Source organism: Carassius auratus, unplaced genomic scaffold (assembly GCF_003368295.1).
Source record: "Carassius auratus strain Wakin unplaced genomic scaffold, ASM336829v1 scaf_tig00215416, whole genome shotgun sequence".
NCBI classification, from domain to species: domain Eukaryota; kingdom Metazoa; phylum Chordata; class Actinopteri; order Cypriniformes; family Cyprinidae; genus Carassius; species Carassius auratus.
The window spans coordinates 934754-959581 of record NW_020528079.1 but is presented as its reverse complement, the minus strand read 5'-3'; the positions used below and the strand labels follow the sequence as shown (position 1 = coordinate 959581).

Below are 24828 nucleotides of genomic sequence, written 5' to 3'. Positions count from 1 at the left end.
TATATAAGCACTTTAACAACTGAAGACCGGAGGAGGTATGGAGAGAAGCTCAAAATTTGTATTGGTGACCAAATCGAAGCTATTCAAAGCCCATATGAGATCTGGGATGACAAAAAACGTTGGTCCGACTCGTCCGTGTCTTGGCCACGAATCTGCTGGGGAGACATTTATTCTTATTTAATAGAAACCCCTGGACCCTTCACTCATGAAAGATTAAAGGCTTTCAAAAGTCTGAAGGCCTATGATTATTTTGTTTCTCGAAAAGTTGGGCCAGTCTTTTCTGCCAAGCAGAAAGCAGTGATCGTGCTAAAAGTAGAGGTTAGACCTGGCCAAGCAGAGTCACAGCATGATTCGCATCTCCCGTGGGTGATCGCCAAAGAGAACGGCGAAATAATCACTGCTCACTGCGACTGCAAATCCGGGTAAGTCTTCATTGATCAGTGTTCTTATTTACTTATTTATTTACTGAAAATGTAGTGACTGTTGTACCAATTCAATTGTGTTCAGTGTGAGACTTTCAATGGCGTCTGTACTAATGGTGAAAAATTGTATATCACAGCTTACACATTTCTCCTTCTTTCAAATCCAGTCTTGGAGAAACATGCAGTCGTGTAGCAGCTGTAATGTTTAAAGTAGAAGCAGCTGTCAGGATAGGACTTACAAATGCTGCATGTACTAGTGAGGCTTGCAGCAAAGCACAGCTACAGAATGATGTGAGGAACATAGTCTGGGTGCTGTGGATTGCGGTTTGGGACACCTGAATCAGAAAGCGAAAACATATGACTCGGTTGATTTGACTCAGTTTTATTTATTTTTATTCAATCTTCTATAAATACATAGTCACTAAGACTTACCATGAACAAAATGTGCCTCACAAACTCGATCAGAAGCTGCAGGCTTTCTTCGGAGCGTCCAGGTTCAATCGCCTAATTGCACGCAACCATTTCTTTCATTTTTCGATATCCTTTTCGGAGGGAATTCGAAAAAACTTTTTATCAGGCCCCCAACTAACTGTACAATCGACCACACAGCAAGAGTGAACCATCCTCTTCTCTAAATCCTCCTCCAAATGTGCAAAACAATCAAATTACAGGTATCTAGCGGTGTTTCCTGCCACACGATTCCCATGATGCAACGCGACAAACATAAACAATGACGTCACAAAAGATCCGCCTATTGACTCCCTCTGCCAATGCATTGATAAAATTAATAGTTGGATGTGCCAGAGCTTTCTTCAGCTAAACAAGGAAAAACCTGAAGTCATTGCATTTGGAAACAAACATGAAGTGTTCAAGGTGAATGCATACCTTGACTCTAGTGGTCAAACAACTAAAAATCATGTCAGGAATCTTGGTGTGATTCTGGAGACCGGTCTGAGTTTCAGTAGTCATGTCAAAGCAGTAGCTAAATCAGCATACTATCATCTCAAAAACATTGCAAGAATTAGAGGTTTTGTTTCCAGCCAAGACTTGGAGAAACTTGTTCATGCCTTTATCACCAGCAGGGTGGACTATTGTAATGGGCTCCTCACCGACCTTCCCAAAAAGACCATTAGACAGCTGCAGCTCATCCAGAACGCTGCTGCCAGGATTCTGACTAGAACCAGAAAATCTGAGCATATCACACCAGTCCTCAGGTCCTTACACTGGCTTCCAGTTAAATATAGGATTGATTTTAAAGTACTTTTACTTGTATATAAGTCACTAAATGACCTAGGACCGAATTATATTGCAGATATGTTCACTGAATATAAACCTAACAGAGCACTCAGATCACTAGGATCAAGTCAGTTAGAAATACCAAGGGTTCACACGAAACAAGGGGAGTCCTCCTTTAGTTACTATGCTGCCTGCAGTTGGAATCAGCTTCCAGAAGAGATCAGATGTGCTAAAACACTAGTCACATTTAAATCTAGACTCAAAACTCATCTGTTTAGCACTGTGCAATGTCCGAACTGATTGCACTATATTTTCACTTTTTTTTTTAATGTAAAATCATTTTCCAACTGTTTTTAAATTCATTTTAGTTTAGTTTTTTTTATAATTTTAAAAGTTTTAAAATTGCTTGTCTTTATTTTTATTATTTTTCTTCATGATTATTTTACGTTATTTTATGTAAAGCACTTTGAATTACCATTGTGTATGAAATGTGCTATATAAATAAACTTGCCTTGCCTTGCCTAGTAATAAGTAGACATTTAAAATACATCAATAACTGATATCATAGTTTAAAACAGATAAAATCAGAGTTAAGGCTTGCTTTATGTGTTGCTCGATGAGGATTTCTCAGTCGTTGCAACTTTAAATCCTGAGGACACAAAATGGCGTGGAACTCCTGCCGCGGAGTGAAGAAGAGGTGGAGTTAAGAGGATTCTAAGACAGTTGAAGTGTCCAATGGAGTTAAGAGATTTGCTCTCAATCTATTTTCAACACTTTAGATTGTTTACCATGTGGGGTTTGACCAATAGCATTGAATTGTGAAAAAATATGAAATAGACAAAATTTGGACATGCAAGGATTCTGCCTGTCAGTAACGATATTTTAATAAAGGTGTTCCATTCCAATGTTAACCTGATTCAATTGGATCTGTGGTTCATATGAATTGTATAGTATACTGTGCATTATGAAATGTATCATTATTAAATGTATCATAAATATAGATCAGCACTTGCCTAATGTAAGTTACTTTGCAGTAACCATGAATTTGTCAACATTCTTCTCACCACTGAGGCTTTTTGTCCAGCGTTCTTTCATTTTGGACACCTCATACATTGAGTGACAGAACACTTCTCTTTTATTATATATTTACATATTAATAATTTAAGTTGTATTGTGTGAAGTTAAGTTATAGTTTTATTAAAAAGTTCATTAAGTTAAAACTCCTTGTCTCCTGTTTGTGCTATGGTAAGGTGTTATCTTTTGATTTCAATCTTTGTTTCCATATAGTACAAGGTGCCATATTAAATATTTTTTGATGTCTCTTATATTTGAATTTCTCAACATTCTTCTCACCACTGATAATGAATGGGTTTGGACTCAATTATGTCAGTGTTCCATTTTCATTCATTTTGGACACATCATACATTGAGTGACAGAACACTTCTCTTTTATCATATATTTACATATTTGGAATTGCTGGATTCAGCACAACCCCACCTTTCCAACAAGCCATCATATGTGTTTCTATGATAATGCCAGGCAAAGCAAGCACAAAGTAAATGAAAACATTCTGCATAGATATTAAATTTGTGCATGTCCGCTTATTTTAGATATGTGTTTACATGTCTCTATTTATTCCATACATCAAGATATTCACATCCAGTCTTTTCTAGTAGTTAAATCAACTTCCTGACTACAAACATGTCAAGTTTCAAAGCTCTCAGAGCTTGTGTGATTGATCTGCATTAGTTTATATGCCTTAACTCCCATACGGACAGGCTATATTTTAGTCCTTTATTGGTTTTGTGGTGTATAACAATATCTGTTAATTTAACAATCTTAGCAGTAAAATATTTTTAGCCAAGAATCCATTTCATATATGGGAGACCTTAGAGATGAGGAAAAACATTGTTGGGTTTAGTTCTACCTCCGGTAGGGGTATCTCGAAAACTAAAGCACTTTTTGACCATTTGTCACTAGCCTAAATGTACATGTGAATACCAATACATTTAGTTGTTTTATGAATTAGCACACTTTCTGCTTGAGGTCTGACATAGATATGAGCTCATGTGTTAATTTCTCTCTCTCTCCCTTGCTTTTAGATGAAATCAAGGATGAACTGGAAAAGCAGAAGTAAGTTTTGAGTTTTCATCCTTACATGCACCATCCATGCAAAAGTCCCCTGTGTTCTACACTGATGTAACATTAAGAGAATGCTTATTGCTAAATCATCTTCATTATGATTCTGAACCATCATGGTTCTGTAATAATTAAGGATGTCCATGCTGAACAAAAGGCCCCCAGTAACGTTAAAGGGCTATTGACATGAAGATGTTCTAGATGTTTGTTGTTGTTTAACATGCTGTAACCTTCAGTGAATGAAGTATGTTTCAGTGCTGACTGACCTGTGCTGTGAATCTTGTATGTGCCAGGGATGGCACTGTTGTTCCTCCTAGAGCCAACTACATTGAGGCTGACAAGTACGTCCTGCCTTTCGAGCTAGCATGTCAGTCCAAGTCTCCTCGTATTGTCAGTACGTCTCTCGACTGCTTACAGGTACACATTCAGTCCTCATTCACCTCACTCCACACCAATGTTTCATCTTACTCAACATTGATACATTTAAAACTCTTGTTTTAAAACTATTTTTTTTAATCCTTGTAGAAATGAATTTTTTGTGTACACAAACCTGATAGTTATGAATATTGAATGAATTCAAGCACTGTATGAATTAATGTGTATTGCACTGTATTATTTACCTCTGTTGCGTATGTTGTCTCACGCCACTCTCAGATGTTGCAGAAGGAAGTCTCAGGCAAATTCCATTATTACTACAGAAAATTATATATATATTTCAGATAGTAACTACAGTGTCTGAACAAATGGATCTGTTTTCATTTGTTCAGCATTGATCCCGGATGCTGGATTTCTTTACTTGAAAAATGACAGTCGTTCTAGTTCATTCCTGTCATGTAACTTGCAGTTCACTAGTTTTGCTATTTTAATTAATTTAATCATTCCACTCATACCTGACGTTTCTTCTATTTATCACAGAAACTCATTGCGTATGGGCACATCACAGGGAATGCCCCTGACAGCGGCGCTCCAGGAAAACGGCTGATTGACCGGCTGGTGGAGACCATCTGTAACTGCTTCCAGGGACCCCAGACTGATGAGGGGGTACAGCTACAGATCATTAAGGTAAACAACTCTCCATCATACCATTTCGTTTTTTCAGACAGGCACTTCCTGATATTGAAATTCTTTTTTTATGGTTGATGTAATGCAAATATATTTAATACAGTAAGTTACATGCATACACTACTGTACAGAAGTTTGAGGTAAGTTGTTGTTGTTTTTTTGTTTATTTTTATTCAGCAAGGATATTGGCACATGATGCTTTAAATCTGTGACATTATAAAGACATTTATAATGTTACATTATAGTGTAACAAATAATGTTACACTATAAACACTGTTATACATATACAGTATACACAATGTTATATTATAAAGACATTCATAATGATACAAATCTTTCTATTTCAAATAAACGCTGTTTTTCTGGTCATGAAAGAATCCAGGAAAATATTGTCAAGCGGCACAACGGTTTTCAACATTATAAAAGAAATGTTTCTTGAGCGCCAAACCAACATATTAGAATGATTTCTAAAGGGTCATGTGACACTGAAGACTGGAGTAATTCAGCTTTGCCATTACAAGAATGTATTATAGAATAAAATATATTAAAATCAAAATCTGTTAAATATATTGTAATGATATTTTACAATATTACTGTTTTTTTTTATTTATTTTTTTTATTTTTTATAAATGCAGTCTTGGTGAGCATCAGAGACCTCTTTCAAAAACATTTCAATATATTATAGACATTAAATCAATAATAATTTTAAACAACATTCAGTAAATTTACTTAAACAATTACATTGGTTTGAATTATTTTAATACATTTTTGGAGGGCAGAACAGTTGCCATATAGTGTGAATTCATAGTTTGATCATTCATCTCTTTTTGACCTTGCAGTAAGTTCACCTGGTCACTGCAGTGAAGCTCATGCCAAAATAATCAAAGCTGCTCCTGTATAGAGCGCCTACTTCAGCACACTTGAGTCACGCAAGACACCATGAGGAAATTTTGTTTAAACAGTCGTATGAGTTAAGAACACTGTGGTTTACCTTACACCATTTTCTTTGATCCAAGCCTATCACCTATCATTTTAGATAAACATGTAAAAGATTTACTAGCATTTTGTTCTCTATAAATGGAGAGAAAACGCAGCAGTACGCAGATAGCATAGGTTTGGATAAAGACCGTTTTAACACCCAGATGTGTACATAATATTATCTGAGAATCCATCCATTAAAGGTCTTGTTTTCATCAATCTCATTATTTACCTGCATGATTCTCCAAGCCATAAATGTATCATTGTATATGAATCACTTTTATCTCGGTGGGTTTTTAAAATGCGTTTTCTTGAAATTGAAGTTTAAGTGAAGAATTTAATTTGAATTTGAAAATGTCTTCATAATTGGGTTGTCCCTTTATTACTTCAGTGGCAGCAGAAACTCAAGATGCCTGAACTTAAAAAGTTTGTGTAAAACCAATGATCTTGTTTCCGGCATGATTTGAGATGAATCCAAAGAGCATCTTGAGTGTTCAGGGAAAGAAGAACATCCGACATGATCAGTGTCTCAAATTTACTAATTTAATAAGGTGACCTAGAAATATTGTAGAACTGTACAAAAATAGTGTAGAATTTATCTATTTTTTTGAAATCCTAAATAAAGTTCTCAGATTTTTGGACCTCACTATATTGGAATAAATGAGCATTATCAGTGATTTCCTCATGCTTTGTGTTGCTCTACAGGCTCTGCTGACTGCTGTGACATCACCACACATAGAGATCCACGAGGGGACGATTCTCCTCACTGTCCGCACCTGCTACAACATCTACCTGGCCAGCCGCAACCTGATCAACCAGACCACAGCCAAGGCCACTCTCACACAGATGCTCAATGTCATCTTCACCCGCATGGAGAACCAGGCGGTTAGTATAAAGCCTCTCCAGCTGCTGCATATTGCTGACTCAACACAACTCTATTTGGATAAAAGAACTTGGAGCGACGTTATGGTTTAGAAAAATTTGACTAAAGCTTGGAAACTAGGTTTGACTTTCTTATGGCTCTCTTGTAGGCTCTAGAAGCTCAGGAAGCAGAGAAGGACAGACAACATCTGCAGCTGCACAATCCTTCTCCAGTATCCAGTAACCCTTCACCTGTAGCCCAAAACCCCTCCCCAACTCCTGGTCGGGGGTCCCGATCACCATGCCTCGGACAAGCCCACTCAGAACAGAACGGACCCCCAACCCCCTCACTCAGCCCCCCTGGGGCCCCCTCCACTCCTTCCACCCCTCAAGACTCATCCTCCATCAATGGCCAGCCAGAAGAGTCCAAGTCAGAGGAGGAGTTGGCTTCTGATAAACAGAGGGAAATTGAACATCCAGGTACAGGGGATCGTGAAATGAGAAATGACACCAAATTATATTTCCAGTTGTTTTAGAGAGGTGTTTTAATGCTGTTTATTTGGGTAGTAGATTCTGTTTTTAATCTGACTGTTCTTACAGGAGAAGAGCTTCAGAAGTCAGAGCAGATGACTTCATCAGTGGCAGGAGGTGTTGAGGGAGAGGAGGCAGAAGCAGGCTCTGAGCTTCAGGAAGAGACTGAGCCGGACAGTGGATTGGGAGATAGCTCTGTGGAAGGAGGTGCGTCACACTGGAAATAGCTGACTGCAGCTTCATGGGGAGCTGTGACGTAGTAGTCACCCCTGCATCTGTTTCTACCACAGGCTTAGATCAACATTCTGACTCCGAAACCAAAGTGTTCAAAGCGGGAAACCAAACCCCTGTTGTTCGAGTCGACACACAGCAGATGAACGGAATGGTGGATGACCGTGGCTCAGAGTCCTCCACAGACATTCTGGTGTGTTTTTCATTTGTTTAATAAGACAGGACCGTTCAAAAGCTTCCTATTGATCAAAAAATACTGAAAAATGTATCACGGTTTTCAGAAAATGATTAAACAGTACAACTGTTTTCAGTGTTGTTATTAAAAATAATAACAACAAAAAGAAAAAGACTTCAAAAACATTAACAAATCTCACAGATGCCAAACGTTTAAACATAAGTGTGTAAAGACATTGTTCAGAAAGCCTTTTTAATTGTTGTCTAACTGTTATTTTGTTTGTTTCCCGAACAGGATGCAGAAAGCATTCAGGGCAGTCAGACAGCTGCCCGCTTTTCACACATCCTTCAGAAAGACGCCTTCCTTGTGTTCCGCTCCCTCTGCAAGCTTTCCATGAAGCCCCTGGCTGATGGACCACCCGACCCAAAGTAAGAACCTGGAGAGGAGATATATTTAGAGTAGATCGAATATTACATGAGAAATCAGTCAAGTATTTTTATGGGATAAACCAGTTAATGACAAATCCTGTCTGTAGTGTGATCATAAAACTGAGATGTTGCTGGTGGAGGTCTGAGTGCTCCGTTTCCACCATTTACACTCCCTTTAGAACAAATTTGAATTAAAAGGGGTCATATGATGCAATTTCAATCATAAAAGTTAAGAGTCGTCCAACACTCAAAGTATTCAGTTTCATGCTGCTGTCATTTTTCCATCCCCTCTCTTCCAGGTCCCATGAGTTGCGCTCTAAGGTGGTTTCTCTGCAGCTGTTGCTGTCAGTGCTGCAGGGGGCTGGACCTGTGTTCCGAACCCATGAGATGTTTGTGAACGCCATCAAACAGTACCTGTGTGTGGCGCTCTCCAAAAACGGGGTCTCCTCTGTGCCTGAAGTGTTCGAGCTGTCTCTTGCCATCTTCCTCACCCTGCTCTCTCACTTCAAAGTGCACCTTAAGATGCAGATTGAGGTAAAAAATATCAGATGTTGAAACACGCTGTCAGGCTATACACACTTGACTAAATTTGTTTTGCATGCTCTTTAAAACCTTTGATCTTAAAACTTGTGCTTAAATGTATGAAATTAGTTTTACAGACATAAATTGTTTGTTTAAAAAAAGCTATATTTTTTTTTACAGAACTAAAATATAATTTTAATTTCCTCTTTTTTTTTTTTGTCTCTTTTCCGTTTAGGTGTTCTTCAGGGAGATCTTTCTGACAATCCTGGAGACGTCATCCAGCTCCTTTGAGCACAAGTGGATGGTCATTCAGACTCTAACACGAATATGTGCGGGTTGGTGCACCTCAGTGTACACTTGCACACAACATGCACACATACACACACACATGTCTCACACATTATTGGTTTAAATGTCAAACCCATTTGTGAATCCGCCTGCTGCTCTTCTCACAGATGCACAATGTGTGGTGGACATTTACGTGAACTATGACTGTGATCTCAACGCTGCCAACATTTTTGAGCGGCTGGTAAATGACCTGTCTAAAATCGCGCAGGGAAGGAGTGGACAGGAGCTGGGCATGACTCCATTACAGGTGACTATCATCATGTTTGAACTACAACATTAGTATGCTTTAGATGACATGGTAATCATTTAAATGTGCATAATACAGCATATGCCATAAATGTCAATTTTATTTAGAGGATTCTTTGATCTGAAACCATTTAAATAAGGTAAAAATATCAACACAAGTAATTAATCATTATAAATAGACCAACAATATTAGCAATGCCACAATGCCTACATTTTAAAAATAATTCTAGAACAGCACAAAACTCTCAAGTGAAAGCTGGCGCATGATTCACTGCTGCTGTGTAATAATTAATTCAGTGTTGATCAGTTAATGATTCATTTGCAGGAGCTGAGCTTGAGAAAAAAAGGGCTGGAGTGTCTGGTGTCCATTTTGAAGTGCATGGTGGAATGGAGCAGAGACATGTACGTCAACCCCAATCTGCAGGCCAACCTGGGTAAGACAACACTGAGGTGTTTTAATCGTATGCATCATCAGAATTTTCTAAGTCTAGACGGTGTTGTTCTGCAGGTCAGGAGCGTCCAGCAGAGGGCGACAGTGCGGATGGGAAGCTCCAGGAGCACCTTTCCTCTCGCAGAGATAGTGTGAGCTCTCTGGACTCCACTGTGTCTTCTGGAGTTCATCCGGATCACCCCGAGCAGTACGAGGTCATCAAACATCAGAAAGAGATCATTGAGCATGGCATTGAGCTGTAAGCAGACTTTTTATGTTTTTTTTAAGTTACTTGAGGTTCTTTTGTGATATTTTTTCTTTGACCATTTCTGTGTCTCTTAAAGATTTAACAAGAAACCAAAAAGGGGACTGCAATACCTGCAGGAGCAAGGCATGCTGGGCACCTCACCGGAGGACATCGCACAGTTCCTGCAACAGGAGGAGCGACTGGACACGGTAAGTTCCTGCTTGTTTTCGGACATGGATTAATTGGTGGACCAAGACATCTTGTACTACTTAGGCTGTGCTGTGTCATGTGATCAGACTCAAGTTGGCGAGTTTCTGGGAGAGAATGTGAAGTTTAATAAAGAGGTGATGTACAGCTACGTGGACCAGCTGGACTTTTGTGGCAAAGACTTTGTGTCAGCTCTCCGTGCCTTCCTGGAAGGCTTCAGGCTTCCGGGTGAAGCCCAGAAAATCGATAGGCTCATGGAGAAGTTTGCCGCTCGCTACCTGGAGTGCAATCAGGGGTGAGTTTTGCAGTCTGTGGAAGAGTTTTATATTTGTTAAGCCTGCTGGGGTTTGTGTTTGCACTGACCTGTCTGTTGTTCTGTAGGCAGACTCTGTTTGCCAGCGCAGACACGGCTTACGTTCTGGCCTACTCCATCATCATGTTAACCACCGACCTGCACAGTCCACAGGTAAAGACTAGTTATTGTCTACTCACGGTCTCCCTTCTCTCCCTTTGCTTTGTGCTTGCCAAGACACCTTGGCAACTAACCAGAACCTTGCCAAATGCAAAACCACACTCTTGCAAACATCAAAATGTCAAAATCTAGTTTTGTTTTTGTTTTCTCTTCAGGTGAAGAACAAGATGACGAAGGAGCAGTACATAAAAATGAACCGTGGTATCAATGACAGTAAAGACCTGCCCATGGAGTATCTGTCCTCCATCTACGATGAAATTGCAGGCAAGAAGATTGCAATGAAAGAGAGCAAAGAATACTCCATCACTCCCAAATCCAGTAAACAGAGTAAGAGCCACTCAACAAAAATACCTGTCATTTCCTTTGATGGAATTGAATGAAACCCTGTTGAAGGCTGAAGCGAGCTATTTGTCTTCCTGTTAGATGTACCCAATGAGAAGCAGAGAAGGCTGCTGTATAACATGGAGATGGAGCAGATGGCCAAGACGGCTAAAGCTCTGATGGAGGCTGTAAGTCACGCTCAGGCTCCCTTCTTCAGTGCCACTCACCTAGAGCACGTCCGGCCCATGTTCAAGGTACTGCTACATGTCCAATAAAAACCACCTCTTAATAGCTCTATGCCATTGAGTACTGGAACAGAAAGTCATTGCTAGGTCAAAAGGATCATGAGCAGTTCATGGAGTAGGTAGGATCTGAAACTGTTCCAGGATGTGGTTTCACACATCAGTCTACGAAAAGGTCAAAAGGAAGTTGAACTCTGAAAGTATGTTTCGTGTGTGTTCATTTCTCAGTGTGTATGTTTATGCGTTTTGATCTATGTAAAACAGCTGGCCTGGACTCCTCTGTTGGCGGCGTTCAGTGTAGGACTCCAGGATTGTGATGATCAGGACGTGGCGTCTCTTTGTCTGGAGGGGATCCGATGTGCTATCAGGATCGCTTGCATCTTCAACATGCAGGTTTGTGTTTCTACACTTTTCATATGGCAAATCATGCCATTTAATTTAGCTCTTTCTGGTCTTATTTTCTTTTCTATTTCACTCTCTTTGCAGTTGGAGAGAGATGCCTACATCCAGGCCTTGGCCCGGTTTACACTGCTCACCGCCAGCTCAAGTATCACAGAGATGAAGCAGAAGAACATTGACACCATAAAGACTCTCATCATGGTCGCCCACACCGATGGAAACTACTTGGGCAACTCCTGGCATGAGGTGGGCATCAGAGCGTGCAAATGGAGTTGAGCATAGTGTCCACAATCTCTTCAAAGTGTGCTCCAATTTTGTTAAATCCTGCAAAGTCACACAACTAACTGTAACTAAACCCCTGCTCTCCTCCAAAACTACTGATCTGCTGAAGTTTGTTTCCAACCTCTTCACATTTGCCTGCTCTTTGTTTAGATTCTGAGGTGTATCAGTCAGCTGGAGTTGGCCCAGTTGATTGGGACAGGGGTGAAGACGCGTTATATCTCCGGTGTGGTCCGGGACCAGGGAGGCAGCATAAAGGGCTTCCCATCAGGGGGAGAGGAATTCATGCCCCTCGGCTTAGGTAAGTCACAACTAAAGTGAAGAGCTCATGGATGGGGCCGAAGTGTTCAGTCTGTTTATTGGTGTGTGTGGATGATGTTCCTATGGAGCAAAACAATATCATTGGTCTCCTGCAGGTACTCTGGTTGGAGGTCCAGACAAGCGTCAGATGGCTCATATCCAGGAGTCCGTGGGGGAGACTAGCTCTCAGAGCGTTGTGGTGGCTGTGGACAGGTGCTATGAAATCACAATACCAACATACAAACATTGCTGTTTATGTTTCCTCGTCTGACCTTCCGTCTCTGTTTTGTGTGCCAGAATCTTCACTGGATCAACCAGGCTTGATGGAAATGCAATTGGTAGGGCATTTGTTTTGTTTTGTTTTAATGTAACAACATTAGTATTTTTTTTTTTTTTAAGGGGGCAGTATATTTTAAATATATACACTACTGTTTAAAAGTATGTGGTTGGTGAGTTTTATATATACCGGTGTGTGTGTGTATATATATATATATATATATATATATATATATATGTATGTATGTATATATGTATGTATGCAGATTCGCTCTCTGACAGCAGGTGGCGCTTATGAACCGCAATGATAGTGTTTCCTGGGTTACCACTGGAAACAAAACAGAGCTGCTCTTATGAGCGCTGCTTTAATATGCATTGTTCAGAGGCAAGATAAAAATAAAAGATAGTCAGTTTCCCTCAGAGATATGTTCATATAAACTCCTACTCCAGTTGTATCGCGATTTGTTTAGAATTTTAACCGATTTGAATAGTCACATATTTGAGTCAATTTTCAACCGGCTCGAGGTTAATTGTTACATCCCTAAGGTGATGAATGTTCCCCAATGCTGCAAATTTGATATAGAGTGCTTTGATTGTAGAGTGGTTTACTTTGTAGTTGTTAAACATGGTAAATAAGTAGCATTGATTCCCTCAGGAATTATATGGTTTTTAAAGTAGCAATTTTGAGCTAATTTACAAAATAAAGTCTATATGTGACATTATGAAAACGTTTTATTCTACAACAACAGTAATTACATAGTCAAACATTGAATGTGAATTTTGAAGCAGTTGTGTTGCTAAATAAGGACTACTGCTACTACAAGGATGAAAGTTGAAATGTTTCACAAATCAAATCGTTGTAGTCCATATTTATGCACTATATAATGTGAAATACAAGTTTGCGTCACGCTACAGCATTACTCATTGGAAAAAAAAAATAGCTTGTTACTGGGAAGCAAAATTATTTTGAAAACAGTTGAGCTGCTGTCACGCTACTGAGAAGTGTAGCTAGGTTATTTGCATCGCTACGTATAGCAAGTTAATAACCCAACACTGTTTGAGAGAATATGTGTGGGTTGATTATGTGGAAAAATATACTTTTAATTCTGCTCATGTTAACTCAAGTCAGTTTTGGTTGTATTTACCAAGAAACGAACAGGAACGGCTGCATTCTTAACATATCTTTAGCTCCTTGAGTAATGGAAATTCAGTTCAGTTTTATTGTGTAAGTGGGTGTCCATGCTGTTGTCCTTTTCACCATAGCTTGGGTTTTTCTCATGGTCTATTCATTAATATGGTCCATTATATCATAAGGAAGTGACTTACAAGGCGTGGGGTTGTTCAGTCAGAATTGCTTCTGAAATTCTTCTTTTTTGGATAGAAATAGTTTATTTTACATTCAGCCAATAATAGAACTGTGCTAGATCATAGGTTTTTGAAGGAGGGGCTTTGGTTTAGTTCTTTTCTGAAAACAGATGTGTTTGATGACTGCTATAGAGATTTCTGAAGTAAAAATTGTTTAATTTCATGTTGACCTTCAGGTAATTTTGTACATGCTATTGAATTCTTCGGTCACAAACTGACTCATTCCAACCCACGGTGTTTTACTTTACACTTGCTGCACACAGATACTCTGTTCTGCCAGTAGAAAGTGAACATGTAGAAATTGTATCTGGGGCCAAAAATTTCTGTTAATTGTAAACTCTGCTCTATCCCCAGTGGACTTTGTGCGTTGGCTCTGTGCGGTGTCCATGGATGAGCTGGCCTCTGCTCACCAGCCGCGCATGTTCAGTCTGCAGAAGATAGTGGAGATCTCCTACTACAACATGAACCGCATCCGTCTACAGTGGTCACGCATTTGGCAGGTCATCGGAGATCACTTCAACAAGGTCTGTAGCCTTATCTAAAGGTGCAGTCATATTTACTGCTGCTCTGTGAATATTTGTTGTGAATTTGTTTCTGTAGATTAGATAATCAGTAAAACAGTTGTCTGATTGTGTTTTATTTCTGGTTTGGCAGGTGGGTTGTAATCCTAATGTGGATGTGGCCATCTTTGCTGTGGACTCCCTGAGACAACTTTCTATGAAGTTTCTGGAGAAAGGAGAACTGGCCAATTTCCGCTTCCAGAAGGACTTTTTAAGGCCATTTGAACACATCATGAAGAAGAACAGGTGAGGAGAGGAGAGTTAGAAATGTGAATGATAGAGAAGCCTAAGTAATGAGGCAAATTGCTGTTGCATGATGAAACATGTTAATACTGGTGGAGTGTTCAATTTTCAGAAGTTGGCCAAAAATGGCATTTTCAGTTTTAAGGCCGAAAGAGAAAAAAAGGTGGAAAATAGGATCTGTAAATAAACAGCCCACCGCACCTCCCAGCATTGTTCAGTGTGCAGGTTTAACTCTCCTCCTAGTGTGTCATCACTGCGCGGCGGTGTGACCCTCCACTCAATATTCCACTGTATGAATGTGCTTTCTGTTGAGTTGCTCACTACCAATGTGAACTCTCCACTCGTGTGGCGCTCATGCTCGGAAAAACAAAGTCTGCTCCCAGCGATGCTCTGCTCACATGGCTCTGATGATAATATATATATATATACATATACAGTGGGGATCGAAAGTTTGGGCACCCCTTGCAGAATCTGTGAAAATATGAGTCATTTTAAAAAAATAAGAGAGATCATACTAAATGCATGTTATTTTTTATTTAGTACGGTCCTGAGTAAAATATTGTGCATAAAATATATTAACATTTATTCCACAAGACAAAAAAACTGCTGAAATTATTAAAATAACCCCACTCAAAAGTTTGGGAACCCTTGGTTCTTAATACTCTGTGTGGTCACCTGATGATCCTCGACTGTCTTTCTGTTCTGTGATGGTTGTGCATGAGTCCCTTGTTTGTTCTGAACAGTTAAACTGAGCAGCGTTCTTCAGAAAAATCTTTAAGGTCCTGCAGATTCTGAAGTTTTCCAGCATCTTTGCATATTTGAACCCTTTCCAGCAGTGACTTTATGATTTTGAGATGCATCTTTTCACACTGAGGACATTTGAGGGACTCAAACACAACTATTAAAAAAGATTCAAACATTCACTGATGCTCCAGAAGGAAACAAGATGCATTAAGAGCTGGGGGGTGAAAACTTTTGGAATTTGAAGATCAAGGTAAATTGTACTTTATTTGTGTCCCGGGAAACATACAAGTATCTTCTGTTGCTTACGAAGGGCAGAACTAAATGGAAAAAAATTATATTTCAATAAAATAAGACAAATTTGGCCATCTTCATCGTGTTCAAAAGTTTTCACCCCCCAGCTCTTAATGCATCTTGTTTCCTTCTGGAGCATCAGTGAATGTTTGAATCTTTTTTAATAGTTGTGTTTGAGTCCCTCAAATGTCCTCAGTGTGAAAAGATGCATCTCAAAATCATAAAGTCCCTGCTGGAAAGGGTTCAAATATGCAAAGATGCTGGAAAACTTCAGAATCTGCAGGACCTTAAAGATTTTTCTGAAGAACGCTGCTCAGTTTAACTGTTCAGAACAAACAAGGGACTCATGCACAACCATCACAAAACAGAAAGACAGTCGAGGATCATCAGGTGACCACACACAGTACTAAGAACCAAGGGTTCCCAAACTTTTGAGTGGGGTTATTTTAATAATTTCAGCTATTTTTTTTGTCTTGTGGAATAAATGTTAAAAAATTTAATGTACAATATCTTACTCAGGACAGTGCTAAATAAAAAATAACATGCATTTAGTATGATCTCTCTTATTTTTTGAAAATTACTCATATTTTCACAGATTCTGCAAGGGGTGCCCAAACTTTCGATCCCCACTGTGTGCATATATATATATATATATATATATATATATATATATATATATATATATATATATATATATATATATATATATATATAATAATAGCTTTGTTGGACTATACATTATTTGGATAATTAGTCAGAAAAAAAACCTCCGTATTTGATTCTGAATTAAAATAATATATTTATATTTAATATATTTTCTGTCCAATTTTATTGTTAATTTCAATAAAAGTGTGTTTATTTTATTGGCTTGTTTTTATTTTTATTTTTTATTATTCAGTATAATTAAAATTGAGTTAAATTAAAAAAGTCTCATAAAATTACTTTAATAAAACAATAAATAATTATTACAAAGCAGTTTCGGTTTTCGACCAGGTGCAATGCAAATATTCAGAGGTAAAATGTTTCTTATCCCAGCTGATTATACAGAAGAATAATCTGCAAGTAGGTCGTTTTCCCAAAAAAGCATTAGACTGGCTAGGGCTGCATGATTTTTCTCCCTTTCCTGATAAAAATTCAGATTGTGATTTTTAAAATGCAATTTATAAAACAATTACAGGTTTGCTGTGATTGTTTATGACAATTTGCCAAAAATGTTGTCCTTTTATATATCAATACATTATAAAATAATATTACTACTAAATAAATATAGAAAAATTACTAAATAAAAACTTTATATATAATATTTATTATTATTATTACTGTAATATTTCACTGTGAAAATGTATATTTAAGAAAACTTTTACATTTACCTTAACTAATATTTAATTACTATTATTTAATATTTAAGTAATTTTTAAACCTTAAACTTTCAAACTTTTATTTTGATGGAAAACCTGCATGCAGACCTTACACAGCACATATACTCATTTAAATAAATTGCAGCCTTTGCCTTTTAAATACATGTATGATTTCAGTTTTATATTGATTAATTATGCAGCCCTAACACTGGCTCTGTGGTGCCATCAAAACTCAGTTTGAGAGACAAAATCAGTCTGACACAGCAACATTAGCTAATTCAACAGCAAGCTTGGGGCAGAACTATCAGTTTCTCTGATGTGTGAAGCATTCAAGGAAACCTACCTGAAGTGATTCTTTTTGCATATTTTGTCATTTTAAGCCATGCATTTCAGTTTCTTCTGCAGTAACTTCTTCATCCATTCTGAAGGTCGCCCACTATCCGGGACATGGTGATCCGTTGTGTGGCCCAGATGGTGAACTCCCAGGCTGTTAATATCCGCTCTGGCTGGAAGAACATCTTCTCTGTGTTCCACCAAGCAGCATCAGATCATGATGAGAACATTGTGGACCTCGCGTTTCAAACCACAGGACACATTGTTAGTAAGTACCAGAAAACAGACTTCACAAACTTCAATCTTAAACATTTAAAAACACAAAACATCATTCTCATGTCAATCCTTTCTGTTTCCTCACAGTGAATACATTTCAGCAGCATTTTGCCGCAGCCATCGACTCTTTCCAGGATGCAGTCAAATGTTTGTCAGAGTTTGTATGTAATGCTGCATTTCCTGACACCAGTATGGAGGCCATTCGGCTCATCCGCCACTGCGCTAAATACGTGTCTGACCGGCCGCAGGTGAGTGCTGTCACCTCCGCTTTTGTTACCCGTGACGTCTGAGCTTCAAAAAATGACATTTCACTCATTTTCCCTTGTCCAGGCACTGAGGGAATACACTAGTGATGACATGAATGTGGCCCCTGGTGACCGTGTTTGGGTGCGAGGCTGGTTCCCCATCCTGTTTGAGCTTTCCTGCATCATCAACCGCTGCAAACTAGACATCAGGACCAGGTGGGTCCCCGTCTCCAACCCTGCTATGGTCTTCGCTTTGATACAAAGAAACGATGTGGATGTTTGGAGCTTATTCGGAGAGTGTTTGTGTGATGCAGGGGTCTGACCGTCATGTTTGAGATCATGAAGAGTTACGGACACACCTTTGAGAAGCACTGGTGGCATGACCTCTTTCGGATCATCTTCCGAATATTTGACAACATGAAGCTCCCTGAGCAGCAAACTGAAGTAAGAAAGAAGTCTGTTGGTTCAGTGTGTTCAAATATCTTCCAAAAGGTCAAATAAGATGGATGCATTACACGCATGTTTTTTCTTTTTAAGAAAACCGAATGGATGACAACGACATGTAACCACGCCCTCTACGCTATCTGCGATGTGTTCACACAATTCTACGAGCCTCTCAGCGAGGTGCTGCTGGCGGATCTTTTTGCACAGCTGCAGTGGTGTGTGAAACAAGGTGAGGATTTCTTCAGGCTGTTGCACTAATCACGAGGGAGAGTTTAGGAATTTTAAGACCGTGCCCTGCTACTTGCTGTACCTCATTCCAGATGGACATTTGAAACGTGACACGTACACATGTCACATTTGGAGAAGCATATCGGCCCAGTGGGTGGTAGTGTTTTAAATAATACAGGGAAAGTGTTCGTGTGTTACACTCACAGCTCCGCCTCTGTTCTCAGATAATGAGCAGCTGGCGAGGTCAGGCACAAACTGTCTGGAGAACCTGGTGATCCTGAACGGGGAGAAGTTCAGTCCGGAGGTGTGGGACGTCACCTGCGCCTGCATGCTGGATATCTTCCAGACCACCAGCCCTCATGCGTACGACACTCTTGCTCACCACCATCTGTTTCAGTGACACTTAACGGCCTTCCGTCTGGATGTGTTTTGATGAGTGTTGTCAATCGGTCTCTAAAAAATGAAATGCAACAAAACAATCAAATAAATGACATGATAAGCTGATGAATCGGAATAAATTCACGTAATCACACTTGAGAATTTGTAGTGTTATCTAGCTAAATCTGTCGCGCAGACATATTCCAACTCTTGACAGGTGTTGACGTGACCACTGATATTGAAATCGGAGAGCGTTTGAAAAGGCTGTTGAGGCTCCTGTAGCTCTGCTTATGAAATCCTCTCTCAGTTTGGTTCTGACTTTGCTCTTAACAGCTTGCTGACATGGCGACCAGCTGGACAGGAAGAGGAGGTGGGAGAAGGGAAACACATGGTGAGATCACAGTAACATAAATAAATATTGTGAATACACACACAAATAATAAGCCACGATCTAGCACCTATAAGCCCTTATTCTGGCCTACATTGTGCCCTACGTTCTGCGAACACTTAATTTGCTTGGCTTGCCATTTAGTAGACATTTGCATATTAGGCTCTGGTTTTCATATGCATGCATGTGTGTGCTTGTCTATGTGTTTTTTTTAGGATGTTGAGTTTGATTCTCAGTCACAGAGTAGCTTTGAGAGGACTCTTTCAGAGAGAGGACACAGTCAGATGTCCACCGCCAGTGATGAAACCTGGAAAGGAAAATCCCAAACCAGTACGTACAGCTGCAGTGCAAAAGGGACACTGAAGACTTCTACTTCACGTCCTGTAAATGCTGTTGTTTTGAACTTTACAGGCATTTAAAGGATCCTAAATTCCACAAATATGAAGCAGCTGTTTTCAGCATTAATGTCAAAATGTTTCTTGAGCAGTAAATCAGCATATTAGTCTGATTTCTGAAAAGATCGTGTGATACTAAAGACTGAAGTAATGGTTGCTGGAAATTCAGCTTTGACATCACTAATAAATTACATTTTTAAATATATTCAAATATAAATCAGGACTTGAATCAGGTCCTGACACGACGGCGATAAAGAAGTCTGATAAGCTGCCAAAGCCACATAATCATTTCGAGTTTTCACCAACAGCCACAATCTCTTTTTACACACCATTTTCCTGTCCAGAGTTCTCTGTCCTCTTACTTTTAACATGTTACTCTCTTACTCCGATCTAGGGGTCTCGGACCACAGGCTGTTTGCAGGGCTTCTTATAAAGTGTGTTGTACAGTTGGAGTTGATTCAGACCATAGATAACATTGTATTCTACCCGGCCACCAGCAAGAGGGAGGATGCCGAGAACATGGCGGCTGCTCAGGTGTGTTTGAAAGTAAACTCCATAAACGAATCTTTTTCCTATGTGTGAACCGTCCTTTATGGTGTTTATACCATGGTTTAGTTACAGCCTGCTAAACATAAGTGTGTTTTGTTCTGTCTCTGTGTGTTTCCCAATAGCGAGATGTACTTGAGCAAGCAGAAGAGGGAGAGACCGAGGTCGATCAGGGCATGTACAGACACCTGTCATCACAGCACCTCTTCAAACTGCTTGACTGCCTCCTTGAGTCCCACAGGTTTGCCAAGGACTTCAACTCCAACAATGAGCAGAGGACAGCGCTCTGGAGAGCAGGTCCGTGCTCTCTTATTTCCTCGTCTGGGTTGTGGCAATGCTGTCATTTATAGGAGACTGTCTTTTTATTATTCTTGCATGTAGGCTTTAAGGGGAAGTCAAAACCGAATCTTCTGAAGCAGGAGACCAGCAGCCTGGCATGCAGTCTGAGGATCCTCTTTCGCATGTACTCGGACACGCAGCTGCGAGACTCCTGGCCAGACATCCAGACACGTCTGCTGCAGTGAGTGCAGCCGTCTGTCTCCTTCATCAATCACGCCCGCTCACCAAGATCAGCACAAACTTTTGCTCACTTTTGCTCAGATGCACCCACTATTCCAAGAAATTGCACTTGAGTTGATTCATTTTTATTTAGTATGATTATTTCATTTATAGTAGCATCAAGAACATGATTTCATATAGGTGCTGCACTCAACCCTGCATGTGTAATAATCCGATCAGTTGTATGACTCTTAAAAAAAAAAAAAAAAAAAAAAAAAAAGCAGTAGGAACTGTTTTATGTAAAATGAGGAGGAATGAGTCACAAAAGTCAAGTTCTCTGATTTAAATATGCGGTACGGGAAGGTATGGGGACAGTAATGATATATGTGTGTGTGTGTGTGTGTGTTTGATTTAGGGTGTGTAGTGAAGCCCTGGCTTACTTCATCAGTCTTACCTCAGAGAGTCACCGGGAAGCCTGGACAAGCCTCCTGCTGCTGCTCCTCACCCGGACACTCAGACTGCCTGATGACAAAGTAATAACATACAGAAACAAACACTGAACCAGCACATTAAATGCAGTCGGTTCAAAAACGGTCGGTTATGTCTGTGAAGGTAAACGGCTGGGAAAGAAATTGCATGTTTATTAAGATCTGTGTAGCAGCAGCAAAATACAGTAAATAAATCAATAAACCTGCTGCTCCCTTCTCTCCTCTGAAGCTGGGACTCCAGACAGTGTGCAGCCAAAGACAGAACCGTTAGCGTGCTTTGCTCGATTTTGACATGGCATTAGAGCTGGTACATATTTGTCACTGGCAAAATCAAAATGATAGCACCGTGAGTGGAAACTTACAGATAAAGGGGTGGTAATATTATTAGGGGAACAAAATCACACGCGCTTGTTTTCTCAGACACTTGCAGAAAAAGACTTATCAAGACAAAGTTCCTGGGTTAATCTTTTTGACGTTTCATTGGTTGGTAGATGTACCGGGGACCTGATTATAAGCACTTAAAACCTGGAAAAGTCAGATTTTCATTATGTCACCTTTAAGTAGACATCCAGTTGGGTTCAGCTACTAGATCTTGGTTTTATAATGTAAAATATTGACATGTTCCATGTAAGAGCAGGAAAAACAGACTGTAAAAAAATAGTGTCCTAATTAACCATACAGGTGAGTCTGATAATTAGCCAATGGGTGTTATTTCCTGTAGGAAAAGACTTGTTTTGGATATCTCTCTTATCCTTCAGTGGTCTGAGTTAAGGCTTTTGTTACAGGAAGCACTCTGCTGAAATGCCAGCTTGTCAGTGTGATGACCTTTATATGTAAAAGAGAACTGCGCTATTAGGCAGACAAACTACTAGCAGCCCTGGGTATCTTCCCTGTCCATAACTAAAATACACTTTTCCATTCATCAATGTTCTGATAATATCAGGTTCTCCCAGTGGCGTTCCACTCCAGATTGACACTCTGCTAAACCCGAACTGAAAAAATTTAAAGGGATAGTTCACCCAAAAAAAAAAAAAAAAGATTTTCTCAAGACATTATAGGTGTATGACTTTCCTCTATCAGACAAACTCAGTGTTACAAAATGTCCTGGCTGTTCCAAGATTTATTGTCTTGCATTTCTAATTTGTATGTTTTCATTTGTCTAATTCATTTCCATCAATGGTGGTAGAGAGTTAGAAGTCCAAAAAATGTGCATCCATCCATCATAAAAAGTGTTCCACACGACTCCAAGGGGTTAATAAAGCCTTCTGAAGTGTAGCAATGCATTTATGTAAGAGTTCTGTTAACTGTCGTGCTTGTGCTCATGAGAGAGTGGCGTTCCAGCGGGTGACGTAGGTGTAGCGTAAGAGGAACGCCACTCACTCGTGCATGAGAGTAAGAAATTTAGCAGTAACTAGAGATTACAGTTTGTAAAGTGGTACATATGGATATATCTCTTACACAAATGCATCACACAGGTTTCAGAAGGCCTTTATTAACCCCTGGGAGCCATGTGGAGCACTTTTTATGAGCTTCAAAATCTTGACCAACATTCACTACTATTATAAAAAGAAGAAATTTATGTACACCTAGGATGGCTTAAGGGTGAGTGAATCATGGGATGATTTTCATTTTTGAGTGAACTACCCCTATAACACTTAAAATTAAATTAATTGTCAGCGCCAAAAGCCTTGTGTGGAGTGCGGTGACATAGTACCATGTAAAAGGCTCGTGGACCTTTTCCGAACCAACCCCCTTCTACTACTAGCCAAATCAATCAAATTAAATTTCAAATAAAATAAAATGGCGTCAGCCCGTGAATGTCTAACATAGTCATCTTTTTTTCAGTTCAAGCCTCATGCCTCCTGCTACTACCACCATCTGTGCGAGATGATGCAGTTTGACCTCATTCCAGAACTTCGTGCTGTTTTGCGGCGATTTTTCCTTCGCATCGGCTCCGTCTTCCACATCGCCGCTCCTGAATTGGGCCAAGCTCAGCCTTCATCATCATAATGTGGATCAGAGCTGGGAAAATCAAAGACGAACTGGGAAGAGAGCGGGTCTGTAAAGTGAATGGATGGTCTGTGTGTACAAGCCTCTGCTGTGATTTAAAGGACTGTACAGGAACGCAGAATGGTTGCGTGTCTGTCCCATACTCTCCTCTGCCAGTCCTGACTCATTGCCGTCAGTCGCTCCCCTATGAGAGAACAGCACTGTGACTCAGCAGGGTGACTCTTCTGCTGTGTCATCTGTCTGTTGTTAAGAGTCATGAGTCATATTTGTTTATTTTTTTGACTTTCTTCTGGATGGCTACGAAAATAATTTATTACCAGTATTACTGTATATCTGGTTTCTGACCGTCTGTTGATTTAATTGTTTTGGCTTTTGTCCTATCTGTACATTTTTGTCTTGTTTTAAAAGGCTGAAGCAAGATAGACATACAGAAATAAGACCATCTCCTGTTATTAAGAGCTTGTAAATGACACCCAGTGTGCAATGAGCTTGTGCCAGAGAATAATGGCATATTTGTTAACGATTTGTTAAGGTCCAAAAATGCCCATTATCAAAGTCCTTTATTGATTCAACATGCAATTAAACCATTAACTCTTAATTTGGTTTCAGTGTGTTCACACTATACCCCAAATTTTCCTAAGAATGTAACGGTTGCTTTCAAAGCATTTGGTGTTTATTTTAATACACTACTATTCCTTAAATGCCATCATGCTCTTTTGTTTGTTTGTTTTTTTAAGGGTTTGTTCATTCTTTTCTTTCTTTTTATTTGGTTCATATTTATCATTGAAATCTTAAGACATCTAATGAATATTAGAAATTTGCTTGGATTCTTTTCTTTTTCTTTTAAACAGTTTATTGTTTCAAGTGATGTTCACTCTTGATTTGGAGACTGAATCGGTTTACAGCATGGATGCCAGTCACTGATGTCATTACCATAAAACGAGTGAAGTGGAAGACATACAGGAATACAAATGTACTGTATAATCCAGGTATATCTTCATTCAACCCCAGCAACGTATGACTTTACTAGTGTATTACCAGTGTAGATTCAACTCCCCATTCATTTTCATTAAGGATGTATTTCATTCTTGAGGTACATTTAAATAATTTCTGAAAAGCATTCCTTCCCTTGCAACTATGGATGTCTACTTTACTTCCCTTGAAACTGGGAAATATAAATATATATAGTATATGAAGAAATACAATGTGTAAAGTTTTCATGTAAAATATACAGAATAATGTTAAACTCTACATATTGTGATTGTAATCTTACAAGCATTTGGTGAAGTAATCAATAAAGTTTGAAATTCTGAACCATTGAATTCCCTCCTACCTGTACGTTTCTTCTATATTAAGGTTTTCAAAGAGCAGTCTCATTTTTATGGCATTTCCCATTGTCTGTATAACGATATTAAATGCATATATAATGTAGTGAAGTTTGTTATTTTACACTAGGGGTCTCTTGTTCGAATGCGAGTCTGAGTGGAGGGTCCCTGGGTGTTTAAAGATAGAAAACATCTGCATATCAAACGAAGAATTTAATTTAAATATAGCTAAGATTTGTACTCGTGTAAATGCGCCACAGGGTGTCGCTGTGACAGACGCGCCACGCGCATTTTGGGGTAACAAAGGTTACCATAGTAATTCTGCCATTCTTTGTTTAGTGTGCATCTAAAATGTACATTC

The 24828-nt window shown here is 39.3% G+C and overlaps 1 protein-coding gene across 2 annotated transcripts in view; it reads left to right on the top strand.

The window, feature by feature from the left end:
• LOC113094753 (brefeldin A-inhibited guanine nucleotide-exchange protein 2-like) overlaps positions 1–24420 on the top strand; it is a 35719-nt gene extending 11299 nt beyond the window's left edge. Inside the window, exons 2-39 of one of the 2 annotated variants that reach the window (XM_026260406.1) lie at positions 3761–3791; positions 4091–4214; positions 4713–4859; positions 6543–6722; positions 6869–7178; positions 7299–7436; positions 7520–7653; positions 7930–8063; positions 8363–8597; positions 8821–8914; positions 9041–9180; positions 9505–9613; positions 9688–9868; positions 9954–10065; positions 10153–10358; positions 10445–10529; positions 10691–10862; positions 10959–11110; positions 11363–11491; positions 11585–11743; positions 11930–12077; positions 12193–12289; positions 12374–12414; positions 14072–14241; positions 14372–14523; positions 17342–17514; positions 17610–17770; positions 17853–17983; positions 18082–18211; positions 18305–18440; positions 18664–18802; positions 19151–19208; positions 19421–19535; positions 19995–20134; positions 20272–20443; positions 20528–20666; positions 21060–21177; positions 22978–24420. In XM_026260406.1, coding sequence (XP_026116191.1) covers positions 3761–3791; positions 4091–4214; positions 4713–4859; positions 6543–6722; positions 6869–7178; positions 7299–7436; positions 7520–7653; positions 7930–8063; positions 8363–8597; positions 8821–8914; positions 9041–9180; positions 9505–9613; positions 9688–9868; positions 9954–10065; positions 10153–10358; positions 10445–10529; positions 10691–10862; positions 10959–11110; positions 11363–11491; positions 11585–11743; positions 11930–12077; positions 12193–12289; positions 12374–12414; positions 14072–14241; positions 14372–14523; positions 17342–17514; positions 17610–17770; positions 17853–17983; positions 18082–18211; positions 18305–18440; positions 18664–18802; positions 19151–19208; positions 19421–19535; positions 19995–20134; positions 20272–20443; positions 20528–20666; positions 21060–21177; positions 22978–23142 — 5357 coding nt within the window. In that variant the 3' untranslated portion in view covers positions 23143–24420. Of the gene's footprint in view, positions 1–3760; positions 3792–4090; positions 4215–4712; positions 4860–6542; positions 6723–6868; positions 7179–7298; positions 7437–7519; positions 7654–7929; positions 8064–8362; positions 8598–8820; positions 8921–9040; positions 9181–9504; positions 9614–9687; positions 9869–9953; positions 10066–10152; positions 10359–10444; positions 10530–10690; positions 10863–10958; positions 11111–11362; positions 11492–11584; positions 11744–11929; positions 12078–12192; positions 12290–12373; positions 12415–14071; positions 14242–14371; positions 14524–17341; positions 17515–17609; positions 17771–17852; positions 17984–18081; positions 18212–18304; positions 18441–18663; positions 18803–19150; positions 19209–19420; positions 19536–19994; positions 20135–20271; positions 20444–20527; positions 20667–21059; positions 21178–22977 lie in introns of both variants that reach the window. The other variant, XM_026260405.1, reaches the window with a different exon arrangement.
• The last annotated feature ends 408 nt before the right edge of the window (positions 24421–24828 follow it).